The 21714-nt window shown below is 36.9% G+C and overlaps 9 protein-coding genes across 13 annotated transcripts in view; 4 read left to right on the forward strand and 5 right to left on the reverse strand.

Moving 5' to 3' along the window:
* Window positions 1-398: 398 nt before the first annotated feature.
* l(2)09851 (WD repeat-containing protein 1 l(2)09851) lies at window positions 399-2945 on the reverse strand. Its single transcript, XM_089862773.1, has 5 exons — window positions 2571-2945; window positions 2187-2464; window positions 1771-2124; window positions 1515-1712; window positions 399-796 (listed from the first exon to the last, which is right to left on the reverse strand). The coding sequence occupies exons 1-5, from the start codon at window positions 2800-2802 to the stop codon at window positions 449-451; spliced, it is 1410 nt and encodes a 469-aa protein (XP_089718899.1). The 5' UTR covers window positions 2803-2945; the 3' UTR covers window positions 399-448.
* A 141-nt stretch (window positions 2946-3086) lies between these two features.
* Window positions 3087-5390, reverse strand: LOC149588459 (cytosolic iron-sulfur assembly component 3). The gene is made up of 9 exons (XM_089862771.1): window positions 5060-5390; window positions 4907-4999; window positions 4680-4835; window positions 4488-4620; window positions 4042-4425; window positions 3896-3965; window positions 3698-3835; window positions 3464-3621; window positions 3087-3393 (listed from the first exon to the last, which is right to left on the reverse strand). The coding sequence occupies exons 1-9, from the start codon at window positions 5129-5131 to the stop codon at window positions 3155-3157; spliced, it is 1443 nt and encodes a 480-aa protein (XP_089718897.1). The 5' UTR covers window positions 5132-5390; the 3' UTR covers window positions 3087-3154.
* A 59-nt stretch (window positions 5391-5449) lies between these two features.
* Window positions 5450-10072, forward strand: LOC149588460 (uncharacterized). 2 transcript variants are annotated; one of them, XM_089862754.1, is made up of 6 exons: window positions 5450-5601; window positions 6627-6726; window positions 6822-8732; window positions 8796-8972; window positions 9043-9312; window positions 9387-10072. In XM_089862754.1, exons 2-6 carry the CDS (start codon window positions 6670-6672, stop codon window positions 9540-9542), a joined length of 2571 nt encoding a protein of 856 aa, XP_089718880.1. In that variant the 5' UTR covers window positions 5450-5601; window positions 6627-6669; the 3' UTR covers window positions 9543-10072. The 2 variants fall into 2 exon arrangements, with proteins under 2 accessions (XP_089718880.1, XP_089718882.1); XM_089862756.1 differs by having other exon boundaries at window positions 5463-5601; window positions 6591-6726.
* A 33-nt stretch (window positions 10073-10105) lies between these two features.
* On the reverse strand, window positions 10106-12732 carry LOC149588461 (fatty-acid amide hydrolase 2-B). Its single transcript, XM_089862761.1, has 6 exons — window positions 12395-12732; window positions 12094-12313; window positions 11826-12035; window positions 11645-11764; window positions 11331-11584; window positions 10106-11265 (listed from the first exon to the last, which is right to left on the reverse strand). Exons 1-6 carry the CDS (start codon window positions 12578-12580, stop codon window positions 10672-10674), a joined length of 1584 nt encoding a protein of 527 aa, XP_089718887.1. The 5' UTR covers window positions 12581-12732; the 3' UTR covers window positions 10106-10671.
* A 27-nt stretch (window positions 12733-12759) lies between these two features.
* LOC149588462 (solute carrier family 67 member A2-like) lies at window positions 12760-15595 on the forward strand. 2 transcript variants are annotated; one of them, XM_089862778.1, is made up of 6 exons: window positions 12760-12865; window positions 13945-14034; window positions 14112-14243; window positions 14307-14436; window positions 14498-14707; window positions 14774-15595. In XM_089862778.1, the coding sequence occupies exons 2-6, from the start codon at window positions 13993-13995 to the stop codon at window positions 15451-15453; spliced, it is 1194 nt and encodes a 397-aa protein (XP_089718904.1). In that variant the 5' UTR covers window positions 12760-12865; window positions 13945-13992; the 3' UTR covers window positions 15454-15595. The 2 variants fall into 2 exon arrangements, with proteins under 2 accessions (XP_089718904.1, XP_089718903.1); XM_089862777.1 differs by having other exon boundaries at window positions 14112-14436.
* On the forward strand, window positions 12860-13971 carry LOC149588463 (transcription termination factor 4, mitochondrial). Its single transcript, XM_089862788.1, has one exon. It carries the CDS (start codon window positions 12920-12922, stop codon window positions 13871-13873), a length of 954 nt encoding a protein of 317 aa, XP_089718914.1. The 5' UTR covers window positions 12860-12919; the 3' UTR covers window positions 13874-13971.
* Window positions 15465-18799, reverse strand: LOC149588464 (uncharacterized). Its single transcript, XM_089862782.1, has 5 exons — window positions 18639-18799; window positions 17342-17861; window positions 17052-17268; window positions 16789-16978; window positions 15465-16696 (listed from the first exon to the last, which is right to left on the reverse strand). Exons 2-5 carry the CDS (start codon window positions 17839-17841, stop codon window positions 16467-16469), a joined length of 1137 nt encoding a protein of 378 aa, XP_089718908.1. The 5' UTR covers window positions 17842-17861; window positions 18639-18799; the 3' UTR covers window positions 15465-16466.
* Window positions 18800-19394: 595 nt separating this feature from the next.
* mRpL37 (mitochondrial ribosomal protein L37) lies at window positions 19395-21452 on the forward strand. Its single transcript, XM_089862781.1, has 6 exons — window positions 19395-19738; window positions 19817-20164; window positions 20242-20357; window positions 20430-20606; window positions 20914-21062; window positions 21137-21452. Exons 1-6 carry the CDS (start codon window positions 19560-19562, stop codon window positions 21380-21382), a joined length of 1215 nt encoding a protein of 404 aa, XP_089718907.1. The 5' UTR covers window positions 19395-19559; the 3' UTR covers window positions 21383-21452.
* Ask1 (apoptotic signal-regulating kinase 1) overlaps window positions 21437-21714 on the reverse strand; it is a 53337-nt gene continuing 53059 nt past the window's right edge. For all 3 annotated transcript variants that reach the window (XM_089862747.1, XM_089862748.1, XM_089862745.1), the window contains one exon: window positions 21437-21649. In XM_089862747.1, coding sequence (XP_089718873.1) covers window positions 21577-21649 — 73 coding nt within the window. In that variant the 3' untranslated portion in view covers window positions 21437-21576. The remainder of the gene's footprint in view (window positions 21650-21714) is intronic.

Consider the following 21714-nt stretch of genomic DNA (forward strand, 5'->3'; position numbering starts at 1 on the left):
CAAATATAATTAGGCTTAACAATTTCCTCCTAATACCCATGCTAAATATTAAATATTTTCATTAAAACTCGGAATAACAGGGTTTTAGTTAGGGATGGGCAGGCGCCCCTGGTCCTGCCAATTAAAACTAATTAATTATTCACGTGGGGGAAAGGCAAATGAGCAATTTCTACCCCCCCCCCCAAAAAACAAATTGGGTATTGATCTTACCCAATCATTTAAACCCCAAATAAACATAGTTTTTAATGCTAATTAACTTCAAATTAATGAAGAAAAAAATCCGTAGAAATAATTTAAAAGTAGTACTTACGGACGCCACCAGGTGGCGACATGGTCCGAAGTTGTTCTTAAAGGGATAGTTGCACAATCTTAAATTTTTAATAAAAATGATTCCCAAATTTTCGCGATAAAATATTTATTACTAATTGATTCAAAATGAAGATGATTTTTATATGCTAATAGTTCTGAAGATATTAAATCCAGTTTGCGCCGTAGTTAGCAAGACACCAGGCATTTGTCTATGCCAATGTATTTCCTTAATATGTTTTTGTCCTTGATGAATGAATAACAATTGGGGTGGCAAATTTGAAAGGTTGCTTTCATCCTTCTCCTCCTTAGAGGAGGAGGATTCCTCCATGCTTTTCTCAGCTTCCGGATCTTTTTCAACAGCTAAATCCCATAATGTCACCTGATCATCTTCCCCAGAGGCGGCAAATACTGTAGAATCAGTTGGGTGCCATTCCACAGAAGTGATTGGACCAAAATGGTGCTTGAACACGCACAGGGGCTTGTTTTTCTGTACATTATATACCCCCAAATTTCTTTTTTAATACATATATTCCAGATTTTTTTCATAATTCCCAGACCATTTTGGCCTATTTTTAAATCCCCACTTATTTAGACCTGTATTTGGCCTATTTTGAAATTTAGTGACTTTTCCAGGCCTTTATTTGGCCTATTTTGAAATTTTAGACCTGTATTTGGCCTATTTTGAAATTCAGTTACTTTAATAGACCTCTTTTTGGTCTATTTTGAAATTCCCACTTAATTAGACCTTTATTTGGCCTATTTTGAAATTTAGTGACTTTTCAGGCCTTTATTTGGCCTATTTTGAAATTCAGTGACTTTTCCAGGCCTTTATTTGGCCTATTTTGAAATTTAGTGACTTTCCCAGGCCTTTATTTGGCCTATTTTGAAAATTAGCGACATTTCCAGGCCTTTATTTGGCCTATTTTAAAATTTAGTGACTTTTCCAGGCCTTTATTTGCCCTATTTTGAAAATTAGCGACTTTTCCAGGCCTTAATTTGGCCTATTTTGAAATTTAATGACTTTTTAAATTTCCAGACTTTCCTAGACCTTTTTTGACCTATTTCCAAACTTCCTGACTTTTTAAACCTCTTTTTGGTCTATTGTTTAAATTCCCTGTCTTAAATAGACCTCTTTTTGGCCTATTAAAGGATCCCCTGACCTTTTTCCTTACTCCCTAATATAAAATATCGAATTTCATACAAACCTTAAATTGTCTGATATCCCAAACTTTGATGCAACCATCATCTCCTCCTGAAACAATGAATGGATCCATTCTATTCCAACTAATAACATTAACATCCCTTTCATGAGCTTCAGGATTTGTCAACATGCAAGCTTTATGGGGAGCTGCCCTTGTATCCCAGATCCTAATTGACCTGTCCACAGAGCACGAAGCTAAAACCTAATTAAAATATTAATTTTAATCAAATCATTCTTAACTATTTCCCTTTAAACCTTACATTAGCTTCATTTGGAGACCATTGCAAATCTTCAACCGAATCAGTATGACTATTATAAGGTTTTTGGTCAACATGCCACGTTCCTCCTTCCATGGGTGTCCATAGATGAATATTTCTTTTACAATCACCACTAGCTAAGACCCCTTCTTTAACGGGTGACCAATCAAGGGCAAATCCTTCCGCCTGGTGTCCTTTGAATGTGAAACTTGGCTTGGGAGCTTCCCCATTTCTAACATAAGGTCCCAAAATTTTGGGGTCATCTACAGCTTCCAAGGGATGCGTTAAGTCCCATATTTGGACGCATTTTAACTCTGACCAACTAGCGGCTACCGCTTTTCCACCCAATTTTCTAACCTTGATAGAAAAAGAAAGAATTCAAATCTCCACTCACCCCTTCTAGATATTCAATTAACAACCTTAATTCTATTAACACATCCTTTGTGAGGTATCAAAGCCGTTTCTAATTCGGGTTTCTCTTCTTCGTCATCGTCAGATCCTTCACTGTCACTTTCATCATCCTTATCTTTACCATACTTGTTCCTTTTCATGTTACTTAACTTCATAACAACCAAGTTATTAACATGAGTCCTTTCACTCTGCGTTCCTCCAATCATATAAGCCGACATTGGATAATTATCTTCTCTATTATCCCCCAATTCATCAGGAATTATATCGAAACTAAGACACGGTGCTCCTAGAAGGTTTAGAAGAGCAACATTCATGGTTATCACTCGGGACTATGGGTATGGTGGATTGGTCATTCAATCACTATGGTTCTATGGCCAAGGCTTAAGACTTACCAGTTTGTATCCTGTGATACAAAACGTAAACCGATTCATCACATTCTAATTCCAATTCTTCGCCCTCTTCATTTTCCGTTGGATTTTTCCCAGGCATATAAACTTGGGAAGGTCCTGTACTTTCTTGTTCATCTTCATTATCTTCCGAGCTATCGCCGTCGGAATCCATCTCTTCATCTTCATCGTTATTCAAAGCCTCCATACTGTCTGCCCCCGAGTCGCTACTATCCATTTTGTTAATTATTTAGTTTAAAAGCGATATTTACCCCCAAATTGTAGGAAAAACACATAAAATCGACTCAAAAACACCGTAAAATGATCCTCAACACGTGTTTACCCCGATTAAAAATGGCGACCACGCGATGCATGTATGAAAGTTGCAACTTTTAGTAACGATTTTAGCGCCCCTAGCGGATTTTTATGGAAACTTTTTGAAATACGCGGGAAATGGCACCCACGTGGCGGTCTCAAAGTACATGTTCAAAATTAAATAAAATCAAAAAGAACTCTGACTACTTCGTTAAAAATATTATTTTTAATTATATTAATTACAGAAATAACCAAGGCAGACATTTTTAATAAAGTTACCATTTAATAGCCAAGGCATTGGTCATTTTTTCTACGGCATGATAAGAAGTATGAAGTAATGATAGGCATTTGTCAGAATCTTGTCCCCCTAACCACTCATAAACCTCATTTAAACACGGATTATGTTCCGGGACACGTTCTGGAATGGAAAAATACAATTTCTCCACTCTGTTCAATAATTCATCTCCAGTTTCATTTGTTTCTGGTCTAATCTGGGCTCCACCATTCAAACAACCTAAACAAAATAAACTTTTAATTAAGAAATTAAATTAAATTAAAATAAAATAAAAAAATAGTTTAAATACCACTAGGACAAGCCATAATCTCAACAAAGGAGTAAGGGCATTTCCCACGTTTTAATTTCTGAACTATATTTTGAATATTACGGAAGCCATTAGCAATTGCAAATTTAAATACAGTTTGACCCTCAATTTCAAATGAAACTTCTTTTAAATCACGATTCCTTAAGTTAATATTAAAAAGTACAGTTAATTTAATTAGCTATTAATTAATTTAATTAAGTTCAGTTCAATTACAACCTTAAAGTAGTATAAGTTACGTTTTGAATGTCAATTCCATATAGTTTCCTAACAGCAGTTGAAAACACGTAATCAGAATATCCCCCTGACCCAGACCCTTTATGACTATAAAGTTCTGATCCATTTAAACCAGGGAACCTATTATTAACCATAAGTTAAAAGGTCAAAAGTTCAAAACTAGAATAAAATTAGTATTACAAATGATCCAATTCAGCTGGTTCCATCATTTTAAGGGAACCATATTTCTCCAGCATTTGCTCAACTTCAACTAAACAATTTAATTAAATACTAATAGTTAATAGTGGTTAATTAAATAAGTTAATTTAATTTAATTAACCACTTACTAGAAGTTATAACACAATCCACATCCCTTGTTTTATAAATATCATTGTAAAAATCTGATCTAGAGGCTTCCAATTTCTTATCATAACATGGCATAACTGCCACGTGATATATCAAATCGGGTGATTTTGCTAATTTAGTAGCTAAGTAATTTTTAACAAGTGATCCCATAATTTGTTGAGGAGATTTAGTTGCGCTTATGTAGGGGAGAATATATTCTCCGTGGGTTTTCTCAGCGTAACAAATCCAACCGGGACAAGAAGAAGTAAAAATTGGTAAAGAGTTAGGTTGATTATCCTTGTTTTTAAACCTTCTTATAAACTCATTTGATAACTCTATCAATGATAAGTCTCTACTAAAAGTTGTATCAAAGACATAATGTGCTCCTAAATGAAAATTATTATAAGTTAAACATTAATTAAGATAATTGTTTGTATAGATGATGTACCTAAGGTTTTAAAGAAGCCTGTTAATTTCTGAGCTGTTTCTAATATATTTGTGTCATACTTAGCAGCTAGAGATGCTCTAATTTGAGGGGCAACTGATACCACAATCACTTTCTGTTGATTATAATTCCCCAGCTAAAATTAATTATATAAAGTTAATTCCTTGTTCAAGTTGACCACGTATACTTAAGTACCGCTTGAAATTTTTTGTTTTCCTCAATGATTCTGTATAATTCATCCTGACTTTGTTGAGTTATTAAAACACTTTCAGCTGTAGTAATACAGCCACTACATGCCAAACAATCATTTAGTGTTATTTTAGCTTTTTCAAGCTTAGTGTGTTGCCCATCCTTAATAAATTAGAGTATAAGTGACATCACGCTTAAAAGTTTTAACCATCTCATTGGTTTTAACTTCATACATCACTTATACCAACGTAACTTCCATCTTCAGATATCTTGATTCTTGATGCCTTTCCACCTTTCTTTTCAACTTTAACAGGTTTGATGCATTCCTATGACGTTAAGTGGAGTCAAAAACAATTGTTTGAATAGAAATTATTATAAACAAATACCTGCGAAGGTGTTATGAAATCATTTAAATCTGTCAGTTGCAAAATTCCACTAAATCCTACGTTTGTGGCCATTACTAAGCCTTGGCTTTTTTAATGGTTTAAATTTCTTCTTATATGAAGCGTATCAATAACAAACAATTATCTCGGCAATATAATAAATTAAACAAAATTATAAAGCCAAAATACTAATAAATCATAAAGATTTATTAATTTTCCTTGATTTTAGAGAAAAACCAATTTTTTCAAAACATTCGTAATTTCACTATAGGTTACTCTTAGAGCAGACGACGTATTGGATTTGGTCTGCCTGGGGGGATAAGGCACCAACTGAGCACCAAGTCACCAACCGTACGTGCACTCTGGTGCCTTATCCTCTTGACGGTACCGTGAAACTGTTACTCGACCGTCAAAGGCCTAACATAGTGCGCGCCATAGGGGGGAAAACGTCAACTTCATCGAGATCTTTATTAAAAGCGTTATTAGTTATGTTTTAAAACGAAAACGGGGAGTTATTCCAACATTATTTGCGTTATTTGGAACCGGTATGTTTTTTATTTTGTACTATTTCGTCTAACAACATTTCAAATTCGCCGCACTTGAGGACGCGTTAATGGCGTCTTACAGCGGTAACTGTAATAGGTAGAAATGTAGTAGTCCATAATTTTAACTGTGGTAGCCGCGGTAATGTTATAGTCACGTCATTTCATGCCAAGGCTTACGATGTTACAGTATAATATTTGTTATTTTGGTTAAGGTTCTTATAATCATAGCGTATACGTCTTCTAAAAGATCATATCTAAAAGTCAATGATAAAAAACAGGCAAATAAATGTGGTAGAAAAGACCTCCCCCCAATAACGACCATACTTCATAGTCTATGGGACGGAGCATTATAGGCGTCATAGACTATAGAGAATCTAAGCTATATAGACCGACTGATTTTTTTCTTCGAAATTTCTTATTATAATAATATTGTTCCGTCGTGCTTGTCAATTATAATGAGAAAAGGGATGTTTACCCTTAATTTAAGCAGGGAGGAGAGACTTGAGAGGGAGTGTTGATCTAATGCTAAAAAAACCGTCACACAAATGGCTAGGGGGGAAAAAGTGAGGGTAGGAATTTCTATCTCCGTTCCACGATTTTAGGTAACGCGCAGGCGCGAGTGGCGTCGTTTACTACCGTCAACAACACTTCTTATAGTTCACCATGACGGATATTCAAAAACAACCTTCCCCTTCCAGTTCAAAGCTGGTTTTTAAATTTGACGCATGCGCGCGGACACGGCTACGAGTGGCAGGGCCAGTGTCGGAGAGAAACGAGTTTAGCCACGAAGCGAACGAACCCGCATATTCACTTTATTACTCCCTCTCAAGTCTCGCCTCCCTGATTTAAGCGTGCTTGTGTTTTAATTTTCACTGTCAGTCAATGAGGCTGCCAGTCTATATAACGTTAGCTTTCTGTAGTCTATATTCCAATTCAATTCCATCAAAATCGAGCATATTTCGGAATTTTTCGACCTTTTATAATTGTAGCGTTTGTAGTGATTGTAGCGACGCATTTAATTCTAGATTTATCTAGAGTGTATATTTGAGTTAACTTTTGAGTCTGAAAATGCCTCGAAAAACCAGAACTAAAACTGTACCAACAGAACCCACTCCAGATGAAGATGTAAGTACAAACTCCGACAGATGTATCTAAGAATGTATAAAACGGTACAATTCTTTTATACATCTGTTTTGGGTGAATTTCCTCGGGTTCCCTAGGAAAATGGTCGCAAATCTACTCGTCAGAAAACTAGCTCTAGCAAAAAAACGGAAGTAGCGGTAACTCCCAAGGAAACTGGTAGATCGCGTCGTAGTACCACAGCCGCTCAAACAGCGGCTTCCGTGGCTGATTCCCAAACTCCCCGTCGTCGAGGAAGACGAGGTTCATCCGCGTCTGAAGAATCTAACTCTAGAGACGAGAGTCCGCAATCGAGAGCTCCCACTAGACGCGCGCTAAAACAGGTCAGCTACGTTGAAAGTGACGGAGACGAAGGAAAAGAGGAAGAAAAAATACCGGAAGAAGATTATAACGCGGAAGAGGACTTGGAGTCCGACTCGGGTGATTCCGCCTTGAATAAAGGAGTTACTAAAACGCCATCGCCACAAAAACGAGGCAAAACGACGCGAGCCGCTAGAAGTAGATCAACCAAGAGCTCGGCAAAACGGCGACAGCCTAAAGCCACGAGTAAACGCAGAGGCGCCGCCGCCGCCGCAAAGCGAAGCACCCCCGCACGTGGCGGTCGTAAAAACGCTAAAGACGAAAGCGAAGATGAGGAGATGGAACAAGATGAAGAGGAGGAGGAAGAACCACCAACTCGGAAAAGATCCTCGCGAACCGCTACCAAGAAAAAAACAAAATATACCGAAGCCGGCACTGATGACGAATCGAGTGAAAGTGAAAAGGCACCACCGTCAAAGAGAAGGGCCGTGACAAAATCGGACAAAGAGTCCAGTGAAGACGAAGAAAAACCCGAGAAAAAACCCCCGACATCAACTAGGGCTTCGCGAGCTTCAAAGAGAACGGAAGAAAAAAAGGCGGTACCAACGAGTAACAAACGTCGCGCGTCTCCTAGAGGGAAAGAAGAAGCCAATGACGCCAAGAAACGTCCGCGTGTGGATGAAGAAATTGAAGACAGCAGTCAAGAATCAAAAGATCAGAACGATGAAGACGACTCCAAGAAGAAATTAACACTCCCCGATTGTTCCGTCAAAATATCTTGTATGAAGAGGTACGAGGTCCCTAATGCCGACACTTCGGAACAAAGCAACGATAACAAGTCGAGCGAAGAAGTTGATACCGCGAAAAGTTGCGATGACGAAAAGGAAGAGAAAGCGACTGACGATGATAAAAAAGAAGTTAAAACTGAAGAGAAAATAGAAGATAAAAAGGAGGAAAAGATCGATGAAAAGAAAGAGGAATTATCTGCCGAGAAAAAAGGTGAACAATCAAAAGAAACACCCGAAGTTGAAACATCCGCTGAAAAGAAAGAAGTTGTCGAGTCATCTTCTTCTAACAATAATGTGTCTTCGAAATCTGATCCCGCCGAGACCGAAGCTACCCGGGAAGAAACGCGAGAGGGAAATGATAAGGAGTCGTCTCCCCCTAAAAACAATTCCGAAAGTAAAACGGTTCAGTCAAACGCTGAAAAGACAAATAACAATAATTCTATCCCGATACGCGAACCCGTAAAATCACCGTCCAAACAATCGTCAGAGTGTCAAAAAGCCATGGCGAACGGTTTGAGTGAAGTCCATTCCTCCGCGGAATTCAATAACATCTTTAACGGTCGAAAGTTCGTCATTAATCAAAACATTAGCGACGAAATTTGGTCACGTTGTCAAGATAGAACATTTAGCGTCGTTTGCTATAATCTCGGTGGAGAAGCCCCCAAACCCTTAGAGAACTTGGCCTCGTCTTTGAAACTCTTGAAAAGCGAAGTCGTTTGCATGCAAGGTGTTAACGAAATGTTTCACAAGGGATATCTACAAGCCACCTTGAACGCGCTCGGTTACGAAGGCACCTTCTCTTTGCCAACAAATCAGAATCTGGGATTTTCCATTTTCTACCAAACGCCGCTCTTAAAATTGAAAAATCAAGTTTCGCTTTCCTTGAAAGATACCGTTAAAAAGGTCTGTCAATCGAGCCGGGGCGTGTCGGGAAAAGTATTTGAACATTGAGTCGCTTTCTTTCAGGAATTACAAAGCTCGTTGCTTCCCGAACAACTCGAATCCGTACTTCAACAAATTAGAGCTTGCGGCGATATTCTTTTAACAAATCTGGAATTAAACGTACCTGGAAAGGACCCGACGAATATCGTCTTGGCCAATATTAGCATCCCTCAATCTGATTTAAGCACTCACGCTTTGCAAGTACAGGGGACACACGCGCTTTTGACCTAAGACCCCCGATTTCTAAACCCCATTTTATTAATATCTCTAGATGGCGTGTTTGGCTAGAGAAGCTTTAAGCTTTTTGGAAAATCCTTCGACGCCTATAGTAATGTGCGGAGCGTTTAACATGAAATCTTCGGACGCCTCTTATCAATTACTGAGGGACGGATACCTCAGTAACGACATGATTGAAACGTTACAAAGCAAGAAGGATATCAAAGTGCCTGGAAAAGACGAGAATACCGCCTTAATTAACCTGCTATGGAAGTCATTCCAACATTCGGCAACTGGACTGAAGAGCTGTTACAACGCGGTTTTGGTCAGTTTACCCCCTTATCCACCGGTAAGTTACTTAAACATAAGCTAATTATTTTTTTATCCTTATAAATATAGGGTCAAGAAATTCCATCTGATATGATTTGGTTCAGTTCGAGTTCCCTCCACGCCATTAACGTTTTAGAACCCTCTTTGGAAGTAAAATCGCCCGAAAATAGCCTGAGTTTTAACAAACACCTCATGTTGAAAGCAACCTTGGCTTTGGCAACTTAACCATTCATAATCAGTGTCACCTCTCCGCAAGTACTTTGTTTATAAACTTCGGATGGAAAATTCATCAACAGTCTTGTAATGGACGCGTGACGTCTATTTTAAGATTAATCCGCATTAACCAGTTTAACCTCTAAAGATAATTTTTAGTCGTTTACTTTAAGGAGTGAATTAATTATCTAATATAAATACAACCTTAGATTGAGTAAAAAAGGCTTTTTCTTCCAATGGGGAAAATTGACCCCTTCAAAGGTTGATTGAATATAATATTGTATCACACGCGTGACGTCACGCGCGTCGCGTTTTCGTTTATAATTTTTTAAGGGTGTTTTCAGACTTTTCTTATCTTAATTAATATTTCTGGTTTAAATCTTCATTAATTTCTTAATTAGATTTTTTTAATTGCTAAAATAAGCGAGCAATCATCCCTGTAACCCTATAATAGCTATCATAGTTTATGTTATACGCGATAAAAAACCATGTATTCCTTTTTAAAAATCGGTAGATATTAAAAAATCAAATTTTAACGCCGATTTGTTTCAAATTATTCCCTTGAATACAAGAAATTAGTAAATTTTCTAAACAAATTTATTATTTAATTAAAACATACGAAACAATTCTTAACAATGGATAAATTTTATGGCAAGGATCGGTGGGGAGAAGAACTAACGGCAAGGTAGAGGCGTTTAAGGTATAATTAGCCTTATTCCTGATCAGCGCCACCTACCCATAGCGGCGACTTTGAGAACTACTGTAAGCGGCAAGCCAATCAGATGTCGCCGCTAAAATCTGGTGACGTCACTGACTGGCACTCTCGGGTCTTACCAAAAATGACGTCACCAGATTTTAGCGACATCTGATTGGCTTGCCGCTTACAGTAGTTCTCAAAGTCGCCGCTATGGGTAGGTGGCGCTGATCAGGAATAAGGCTAATTGGGACCTGTGGGGACAAGAACTAATTGACTTATAAACGGCAAGGTTGAGGTGTTGGGACAAGGTCTAATTAGGCAACATCATTGATAACAAACTAATTCAGGTACGTAAAAAAATAGAAGAGCTAACCGTGACTTTCTCGACACACAATACTACGATATGTCACATAAAAACCTTGAGTATAAGAAAGTAGGCCTATTTTAGACGAAAACAGAAGGAGGAACCCATCCCCCAAAGGCTTTCTCCAATTCAACAGCAACTGCTATCGTTAAATGATCGTTGTTCATGCCCCCCACGATTTGAACCCCCAATGGAACGCCGTCATTTCCCAAACCCAAGGGACACTGAGTGACTGGTAAACCCAAAACGTTAAAAATGGCTGTGTAGGCAAAATTAAGGGGTTTAAACATGGGCGCGTTATGATAGGGGGCCGTTTCGGGGTGAGAAGGAAATATTAAAACTCCGTCATTATCTAAAACGTCGCTTAATTTTTTAAGCAAATCGTCGCGCATTTTTAACATCCGATTGGCGGCTGGTGTCCCTTCGCGCGGTGAAAATTTCTCTACTAAGGATAAGGCGATCCCTGGTAAAGTATGATTAGAACAGAGAACCGCCCATTTCGCCAACTCCGTTAAGGAGTTTATTTTGCCATTTCTTTCAGTCATTTCTTCGGAAAAGGTCGGCGCATTCGCCGTTGACATTAACGTTGTCCATATTTCGTATCCGTATTTCAACTCTTTCAATTCAACCTTACGAGATTTGGTCCCGTAAGCGTGTTGAAAGTGTAATAGAACCTATAAGAAACTCCGGAATTTGGTAGGGACGGCATTAAAACTAAACGTTAGGCGTGTCCAGTTACCTTTGAAAGGCGATTCTTTGTTTCCTTAGTGACTAGACTTATCACTGGATTTGTAATCTCATCCAAAGTGTAAAAAAGCTTAACTTTGGACATATCAACTTCCTGATCTAGTTTTAGGAGACAGTTATTTTTCCCGGCTAAGACTTTTAGCATTGGTTTTAAGTCAGTGGCGTAACGGCACATGGGTCCGGTTGCCAAGTACTCCTTGACTTTCCCTTCCGCAATGGGAATTTGTCCCTGACAACTGACTAGCCCTGTATGAAACATAATCTATCAACGCAAGGGAGGGACGCTAAATGAAGTTAATTACTGACCCCTGCTGGACTTATGTCCAAATATGCCGCAAAAAAACGCTGGCATTCTTATACTTCCACCAACGTCACTTCCCAAGCCAATGACTGAGCCACCCGAAGCTAATAATGCCGCCTCTCCACCTGATAAAAGTCAGTCAGTGGCTATCAGGGTATGACGGACCTAACATTTTTGGGGTCTTACCACTGCTACCGCCAACAATTCTGCTAGTGTTATAGGGGTTGCGCGTTCTCCCATAGATATTATTATTAGACTCCCACCACATACAAAGTTCACTGATGTTCGTTACCGCCAGAGGAATAGCTCCCGCCTTTTTCATTAATGAACTGGCATCAGCATCCTTTTCAGCTTTTTTACCTTTCCTGGCGTATAACCCAGCGGTGAAAGACAGCCCTAAATGTTTCAACAATACTTACAATTTCCATAACACAGTTTAGACACACACCAATACCTCTAATGGCAATTGAATCTTTGGAAGTGAAAGGTAGCCCTAAAAATGGCGTATCTTTTTCGAGATCCTCGGCGCTTCTGATACCCGATGATATAAGTTTATCAATTTGTTCGGCTTCTTCTAAGGCGCTCTCAAAACGCTCGTCAACAACGCAATTTAAGATTGGGTTGACCTCTTTGATTCTAGAAACGAGAGCTTCAACTAGGTCCCGACTTTTTAGCTATACAACCCAGAAAGGAAGATAGACAACAGACGGGTTGTTGATTTATTTATTTTTTAATAAATCCTCGACCTTCTTTACCTTTCCTTGTCTAATTTTACTCGCTAAACTGGTAGCGGGTTCGAGTAATAGAAGGTTTTTAATTGGTGGTATTGATTCCTTAGAAGCTGAACCCCCATATACGCTTTTCAATATATATGTTACAACCAAATTTATAGTTCTAAATATTATTTTAATGACATTATACAGAATTTTCCCACGCTTCATTTTCAATTTGTAAAACGGTGATACGAAAATACCAAATGACGTTTGCAAGTTAGTTAGTGGTAACGTCTTCGTAACTATTCATCATAACCCACCCACCCAGCTATGGCTATGACGCCAACCATTAGAAATTCGACAAATGTCATCTGCCAGGGGCGGAGGTCAGCTAGGGGGAGGGAAATCACAGTTTAACCCACGTGATGAGCTACGTAATCAACTCTCTACTAGCGTGTATTGTGTTCTCTAGTCACGTGGCTGCATAGGACTATATAAACCCGAAAATTTAAAGTAAATATCGTTTTACTTGGCTTGCTAGATATATAGAAAGAACGGACGACAGATATGTTAGCGACAAGGATTAAAAGCCTGCCTAAGTTTCTATTAATGGTCAAACCGCCAAATAGACCGAGGCTTAGGGTTCACTCTGTCATTCTTGATCTTGATAGAAATATTGCCACTTCCAACCTTTACGTAGCAAGGTCACCATTAAACGATTTAGAATTAACATTACGCCAAAATTTAATCAAAAAACCTATAACTATTAACGAAGTAAATTACGAATCGGAAACTGCGCAACTGACAAAATCTGACATTGAGGAACTTATTACAAAACATCCCCAATTACATTTCATTGAGGCTAAAACGTGGAAGAGGTTAACAAACATACTTACGAGTAATGGCTTCAAAATTAACGAAGTTAAGGAGATGATTATTAAGGAACATAAAATAATGGAACTTAAAATGGATGACACAATTCAAAATACTTTAACCGTACTACGAGGTTTAGGGCTGGGAGAGAAAAATGTATTGAAATTGCTACACGAACATCCAATATTATTTTTATTAAAACCAAATTCTCTCTCGCAACGGTACGAGCAACTTGACGGTTGTTTCCCACGTAAAGACATTTGTAAAATCATTAGAGAAACACCCGCAGTTCTTTACGAGGATTGGGGAAATATCATGAGAAAAATTCAATATATTATTTTCAAAATGGGTTTAGAACAAGATGATATCGTGAAATCCAAAGCTTTGCAATACCCTATCGAATTTATAAAACTTCGGCATCAATTATTAGAAAGAACGGGCTTCTACCTGAAACCAACGCCAAAAACTAAAGCAATGTCCAAGAATCTTCCCTTAAAAGACATTTTAACTAAAAGTGACAAACAAATTTCAAAATATTGCAAAGTTTCTTCGCAAGAATATTACGTCCTGTCAAATATTTTAGAGGTGGAAAAAGATCCCGATGAATACTACGATTCTGATATTGAATCGGATTTAGAAACGCTTTAATTAAAATTAGCGTTTAAATTAAAAAAAAAAAAAGGCAAAGAAAAAATATGTTTTTCTTTTTCATTTCTTAGATATTTGAATAAAGAAATTTAAATTGGTTTCTGGCTCTTTAATCAAAAATGATTTCTCCTCAATTAATTATATGTCTAATTGGATGCTTGGTAAGATTTAATTACTAACAACTTTCCAGGGATTTCAGAAGCGTATATAATTAAATCATTTTTAAATCTGAATTAAGGACTTCACGGCAGTTAGTATGCTAATGCCATTAATCAGCAGTCATATAATAGAATTAGGAGCGTCTCCGTCTATAACTGGCGTCATTTCATCTATGTATGGTGGAGTTCAACTAGTTTCGAGCCCCATTATGGTAGCGTTTCAAATTCAATTAGAAAAGAAAGGGGGTTTAATTGTAGTAATTAATTCCGTACAGGGTAGTTGGAGTGATAAATCTGGTAGAAAATTATCCCTACTTATATCTCTACTGGGTGCTTCAATCGGTTACGTTTTAATAGGAGCATCTAACTTAATTTCATTATTCATCCTTGCCAGAATGTTCTTAGGTATTTTAAACCTAATTAAATCCCTAGTTAATTAAGTTAATAATTAAAATCTTTAATTAAGCTTTGTTTAAACATACTCAAACCATGTGTCGAGCTTATCTAGCGGATTTGACCCCCTCAACGGAAAGGTCAAAGGTTTTTGGTCTATTTAACTCTTCATCGAGCGTCGGGTTCATCCTGGGACCAATCATAGGAGGTCATATTGGAGAATTAAATAACGGATTCTTTATCGTTTGTGTCGTATCATCGATAATTTTTATAATTAATAGCGGTAATTAAGTGGTCGAAAATGTTTTAAAAACTTAATTAAAAAATTAATCTTTTAAAACGTTTTCAGTCATCGTTCAAACGATTCTACCCGATTTAAAACCGACGAAACAAAAAGAAAATGAATTTAAGGGAACTTTGAAATCTTTATCGGAAGTTTCGTGGAAAAACTATTGGCAATTTTTCTTGCTTAAATTTCTATTAACATTCGCGGTTATTCTTTATCGTAGCAATAATACTTTAATCATGAAAGAGACCTTAAACCTAACGAAAACGCAATTAGGTTACGTGGTATCATTCCAAGGAGGGGTAACAACGATAGCCGGATTTTGCATGGGGCACGTCACTAAATTTTATAATTATCAACATCGAAAGTTGCTCTTTCACGCAATTTTTCTGCAAGGACTTAGTTTTATTAGTTTAACGTTTGCTAACAGTTTAACACACGTTTTAATATCGTTATTATTTCTTTGTCTTAGTAACACGACTTGTCGGATTGGAATAACTAAACTAATAGTAGATAAAACGAAAAATGATCATTTTGGGGCTGTAATGGGAGTTAGTCAAAGTATAACGTCAGTTTCTAGAACAATCGCGCCAATTTGCGCCGGCATTTTGCAGGAAATTGCCCTTTGGGGACCTAATTTCGCGGCCACGACCGGTTCTATATGTGCCTTTATATTGTTAACTATGTTGGTAGCTAAAGATAATCGTATAAACTCTGAAATAACGAGGAAAAAGTCACTTTAAATAAATTAAAATTATTGAAACAAATAACGGATTTAATTTTTATAGAAGTCAAAAAAAATTAACTTTGTTACAACGAGATTAAAATTTGTTTAACTTGTAGATTTTTATATGAAAATACATAATAAAAATGCCTTATTATTAATTTGCGATTTATTTAAAATGCTAATTCTGACTAGCTATTTCAAAAAGAGTATTATTATTTTAGCTTTGGTCTAAAAGTCTTACGTTAAGCCTACTTTGGCCTAAAACTTATGGCCGTTATGCTAAGCCTACTTTGACCTAAAACTCATAGTCGTTAAGACTCGTTATGCTAAGCCTACTTTGACCTAAAACTCATAGTCGTTATGCTAAGCCTACTTTGACCTAAAACTCATAGTCGTTATGCTAAGCCTACTTTGACCTAAAACTTATAGTCGTTATGTTAAGCCTACTTTGACCTAAAACTTATAGTCGTTATGTTAAGCCTACTTTGACCTAAAACTTATAGTCGTTATGTTAAGCCTACTTTGACCTAAAACTTATAGTCGTTATGTTAAGCCTACTTTGACCTAAAACTTATAGTCGTTATGTTAAGCCTACTTTGACCTAAAACTTATAGTCGTTATGTTAAGCCTACTTTGACCTAAAACTTATAGTCGTTATGCTAAGCCTACTTTGACCTAAAACTTATAGTCGTTATGTTAAGCCTACTTTGACCTAAAACTTATAGTCGTTATGTTAAGCCTACTTTGACCTAAAACTTATAGTCGTTATGCTAAGCCTACTTTGACCTAAAACTTATAGTCGTTATGTTAAGCCTACTTTGACCTAAAACTTATAGTCGTTATGTTAAGCGGTTAAGCCTACTTTGGCCTATTCCGCTTTTTCTATCAATTTTGTATAAAAATAGTACATAAAATATTAAACGATTTTACTATCATTTTAGTTATAAAAATATATATATATGGCGTTTCGGTGTTTCCCTAATAGATACCGGATTATACATTTTTTATTATATTTAAATCGAACGCGGTTCAACCGAGTAAAACTCTCTTCAGTTTACTAACAGGTACATCCTCAACGGTATCACTATCCTCAGTTTCTGAGCCACTACTAGCGCTACTAGAATATGCCGCAGCCGCCGCCGCGGCTTGAGAAGGACCGGTACAATTTGGAGAACAAAGATATTGTTGCAACGGCAATCGATACTTGCCACAGAAATCTACAAACTTTATGTGTTCAACCCTGGCGTCGAAGTAAACGCCTAAGAAAGAGTTTGAAAGATTGAAAGAGTGATAGAGTCGGGAGGGGGGGGGGGGGGGAAAGGGTCATCGTGTGACTCGTCTTTTAACAAACCTTTGCACTTTGGGTTCACGCATCGCTCGGCGCTTGACAGATAGGAAATAAGAGAAGAAGGAAGATCAGTTGGTTGATAAGGAATTTTATAGGTTTTGATACACCTCGCGGCCATTTCTCGGAGAGAAGGGGGGTCATAGGTCATGTCTCGAACGAAACGAACAACCAAGGGGTTGTCCCTCAGACTCAACTTTTGGAATAATATAAGCAGACATTAGAAAGGTTTACTTTTTTGGTTAACCTGTTTAAGATTATTTATGTACCTCTACTAGGCCTTTTAGAGAAATAATTTTGGGTGGTAGAGTGGTCAGGCAATTTTTGTGTAAGGCCAAAGACCGCAATCTTTTCAAACACGAAACAGTGGGAGGCAAATATCTCAAACGATTCTCGCTCAATGTTAAAGCTCTCAAATGATGAAGTTGACCAATTTCAGAAGGGATTTCTTGTAAACGGTTTCCACCCAAATATAACGTTTCTAATCTAATTAATATACCTTATTCGTTTAAAACAACGTAAATTAACTCTAAATTAGGCCTAAATGATCCATATGTACCTTTCGAGTTTCCAAATATCATGAGGTACAGACTCGAGGATATTCCCCCCCAAATATAACGATTTCAACCTAACCAACTCTAATATTTGAGGTGGAAAATTTTGAAATTGATTTCCACTCAAATTTAGAAGCTCTAGGTTTTTCAATAAACCCATTTCTTTGGGTAATGAGCCATCAGTCAGTTGGTTGGCCCTAGCTGTTAAAGTTTTCAAGTTTTGCAATTGAATTATGGCCTCTGGGAGTTCGCTAAATAGATTGTTGTTAAGGTCGAGGTGTTGTAAATTTTGAAATTGAGCGATAGAGCGGGGGAGAGTCGATAGGCGATTGTTACTGAGCATCAAGACTCGAACGGGATTATTTTCCATGTCAGAATGGTCGTAGGTCCCATCCAAATTGTGAGTTAACATCGTGCCATCCAACTCCATACAAGAGAAATCCAAAATATCTTCGTTCATAGATTCACTGGTATTGTTTTCAACCTTTTCCATTTCGGAAGCCATTTTGTACTTTCTCTCCCTAACTGAAAATCGGCAATAAAAACACGCGGTACCCCAAAAGTACTATGTAATTTTTGAAACGCAAATACTTATAATCTACTTAGCATAATTTATTTCGCATTAGAAACATTATTAAAAATTAATCTATTTTAAGTTTTTAACAGCGAAAAATAGATAAGCTAGAATCTTAGTTGGACAGAACTGGGGTGTTTATCAGTCGTCACCTGATATTCTTAAAATTTTTGACTGAGACCCCTACATTAACATTCTAGCAATCGTCTATCCGAATTATTTGATACACTAAGCGAAACCCCTTAATTGACCCCCAAAATAACAGAGATATCAATTATCTTCGAAGTCAAGAGATTAAAGAAGAAAAATAAGTTGGGTCAAGGAACCGATAAAACCATTAACATTTACAGAATATTAAATCGTTTTCTATGTTTGTTATAATATAATAATAGTTTTAAAGCATTTTCCGAAATTACGCCCCAAATCCCCCCCCCCGTTTAAGCTAAGGTTAAAGGTTACATTATTAGATAGGTCAGTTTGTAGCCAAGGTATCAAATTTTCGACCAAAATTGGAAATAACTATCAATATACTAAGATTTATTTACAAATAAGGGAGATTCCTTTGTTTCCTACCATGGGCAACGAGGCACGAAAGGACATTCACCTATTGACCTCGTTGACCTTCATCGACATGACACCACTTAGGCCTTGGTTGTCGCGAAGGTCATGTATGTTACCCTTACAAACTCTTCCATAAATAATTTTATAAAAAAAATGTTTAAACTTACATAATAAAACCACTAATCCAGAGATGGACAATTAATTTTACTATTTTTAATTACGTTTTCACGTGGAGAAAGAAACTAAACTGGCTTCCCGCACTATGACATCTTGGGACAAGGACATAAAAGCGATAAGGCCTATAATCACTTTCACAGAATACGGCAGCAGTTTGTAAAAAATTGCCGGGGGGGGATAGTATACATTCGGGTAATGCGAGATTCTGCTAGACAATCACCAACTTCATGAAAAAAAGCTATTTTTAAAAAAAAATAGTTTTAGAAAATAACAATATTATGCCTACATGTTTTTATTGTCAAACTGTGGTTTTGGCTTAAAAAAATTAACGAAATAATAACAAGTTGAGGAAAAAAATGTCCAACTTCGAAGTACCTTCGAAAATGAAACTGGGTGCGACATATAGTACTCAAAATCAAATGCCGTTTCCATCGGCTGCTAGCAATCTGCCACCATGGAGCAATATTTACGGAGATTTATCAGCCCGTAGTGCAATTTTTAGTGCTGTTAATTAGGATTGTTTCAAACTAGAATCCTTGTTTACCGATAAATTATGTAAATTACGTTTAAGCTATTCAACGTTAAAAAATATTTAAACCATTCAATATTTGGTATTTTAAATTCATAGTGGTCCGCCTTAAGAATAAAAAGGTATTTTACTAACTCTGAAAATGGTTATAGGTATTCTTGCTGTTCGAACCTGACAGCAACCAGGGCGAATGATAAAACGCTGCGGGGGGGGCGACTGGCAGACGACTTCACTACCACCAATAAGAGCGAACGAAAGAGCCACGTGACTTGGACTCGACGTCTACAAGCCGGACTCATATGGCCGGACTGACTCGTTTCGTTAAGTCTTCAGCAAGACGGAGGGATTATTACAATTAATTCAAGGATTATTTTGAATAAAAATGCGAAAAAGTAGCGTTTTGTTTCAACAAAATATTCATAGAGGCTTTAAAGATTTGTGGAAATATAAGAAAAAACGCGTAGTTGAAGACTTAGGAATTCCACCAGCTTTGGAACATTTAAAACATAAAATTGTTGAAGCCACTGATTTTGTCAAAGATCCTCCTCCGCCGAAAATAAAGTACACATACCTTCTTTTTAATAACTTAGATTAAATATTATATAGTCTACTTTATAAACTAAAACTTAAAATTGGCAGGATCAGCCTTCCTGAGCCTTTCAACGTTAAAGAGAGAGATGAGCCAACTTTACACCCCTTATGGCATGACACCCCGATTTTGCATTTTGATAGGCGAACTAAATTAATTGAGGGTTTACCCCAAATTCAAGTATTAACTAAATCAGTCCTGCAAAATGGTTTACCTCAATCTGTTGAAAATTTGATGGGAAAAATGGATTTCCCTAACCAAGATGAATTGGTGAAACGTAAAATTGTGGAAAGTTTTATATGGGATGCAACTCAAGAGAAATTACCTAAACGATTGGATGTAACTAGACCTGGACATAGATTTTCCAGAGAATATGGAATCCCACACCATAGAAAAGTGTAATAAGGGTTAAAAAATCGCCCCCCCCCCCCCCACGCGCGCTCATAATCATAAAAATGACCCTTTAACCTTTTAGATGGAATCTTCAAAACCAACTCCTACAAATTTGCGCCTTAGCTACTTCAAAAGATTGCGCTTATCTGCCTAGAAGTAAAATTGTCAAACCGGAAGCTCATGTTTTTATAGAAAAAGGTGTAAAACAATAGTGATAAAAATTAAATTAAACACCTTTAATTAAATAAAATAATTAAAATAAAATTTCAGAGAAGGAAAACTATCTATACTCTATTAAAAGCGACTATTCAATTATGTCAAGACAACCCTTGGAACCTTTTGGTTTAGCTGAAGAAACTGAGGATATGCAATTACCCGATATATTTCCTTTACACCACACAATTGACATAAAAAAATCTAATATCTATAATGATGAAGAAATTAATAGTTAGTTTAAACTATGGCTCGCGTTTAAATTGAAATTAGCCTTATTCCTGATCAGCGCCATCTACCCATAGCGGCGACTTTGAGAACTACTGTAAGCGGCAAGCCAATCAGATGTCGCTAAAATCTGGTGACGTCATTTTTGGTAAGACCCGAGAGTGCCAGTCAGTGACGTCACCAGATTTTAGCGACATCTGATTGGCTTGCCGCTTACAGTAGTTCTCAAAGTCGCCGCTATGGATAGGTGGCGCTGATCAGGAATAAGACTGCTAATTAGGCCTAAATGTCTATTTTTTTTTTTTTTAATTAGTTATTTCTTCAGAATGTCGCAACCCTTTCATTCATACAATTGGTATATCCCATGACATTATATTCTATTGGCATCAACCTCAGCGTCTAGTTCGCGGAATTGCAACTTGTTTCGCGTTTGCAGCGGCTCAAGCTCATCAACTTTACGGAGTAAAACCAAACAAATTTTCCCTGAATCCCCATTTTTTCCTAAAATCTAAATAACATCTATCTATTTTCTTTAGAGGGGAATTCGTCATTTACCTAAACCAATATCATTGCACGGAATCTGCAGTGATGATAAGCATTTCTCCGTCATTTGCTTTCAACTAAACACTTTAAACTTAGACGGTACCGAGGGTTTAAAGAATCAAATATGGTTGGATGGACCCCATCAACTATTTGAAAGTTGTAAAGACAATGAAGTTGTCAATTACAACCCTGAAGTTATTAGGAAACTTATTGCCGCTTACGCAAATGGATTGCAATAAATATTAATTCTGTAGAATAAAAACTTTCGATTGAGAGAATAAAAAAACAATTAGTGGATATTAAAATTTACATTTTATTTATACTGTTCTTTATTGCATTGACCTTTACTTAATTAAAATCATCTAAAATATTAGTTGGCAAGTAAGGGGTGGGGGGGAAGGGGATAAAACAGCTACAAATACAATAGACATCACTATCTCCTGGGAAATTTGGCGGGTTCTCTGTGTTGAAGAATACTTTTCCATATTTTTAATTCTACGCCTCCCCTGTTAAATTAATTAATTAATTAATTAATTATTTATAATTAACTCTAATTTAATATTAAACGAAT

Source organism: Phalangium opilio, unplaced genomic scaffold (assembly GCF_054372755.1).
Source record: "Phalangium opilio isolate 3A_F unplaced genomic scaffold, DU_Popi_V2 ptg000650l_1, whole genome shotgun sequence".
Taxonomy (NCBI): Eukaryota; Metazoa; Arthropoda; class Arachnida; order Opiliones; family Phalangiidae; genus Phalangium; species Phalangium opilio.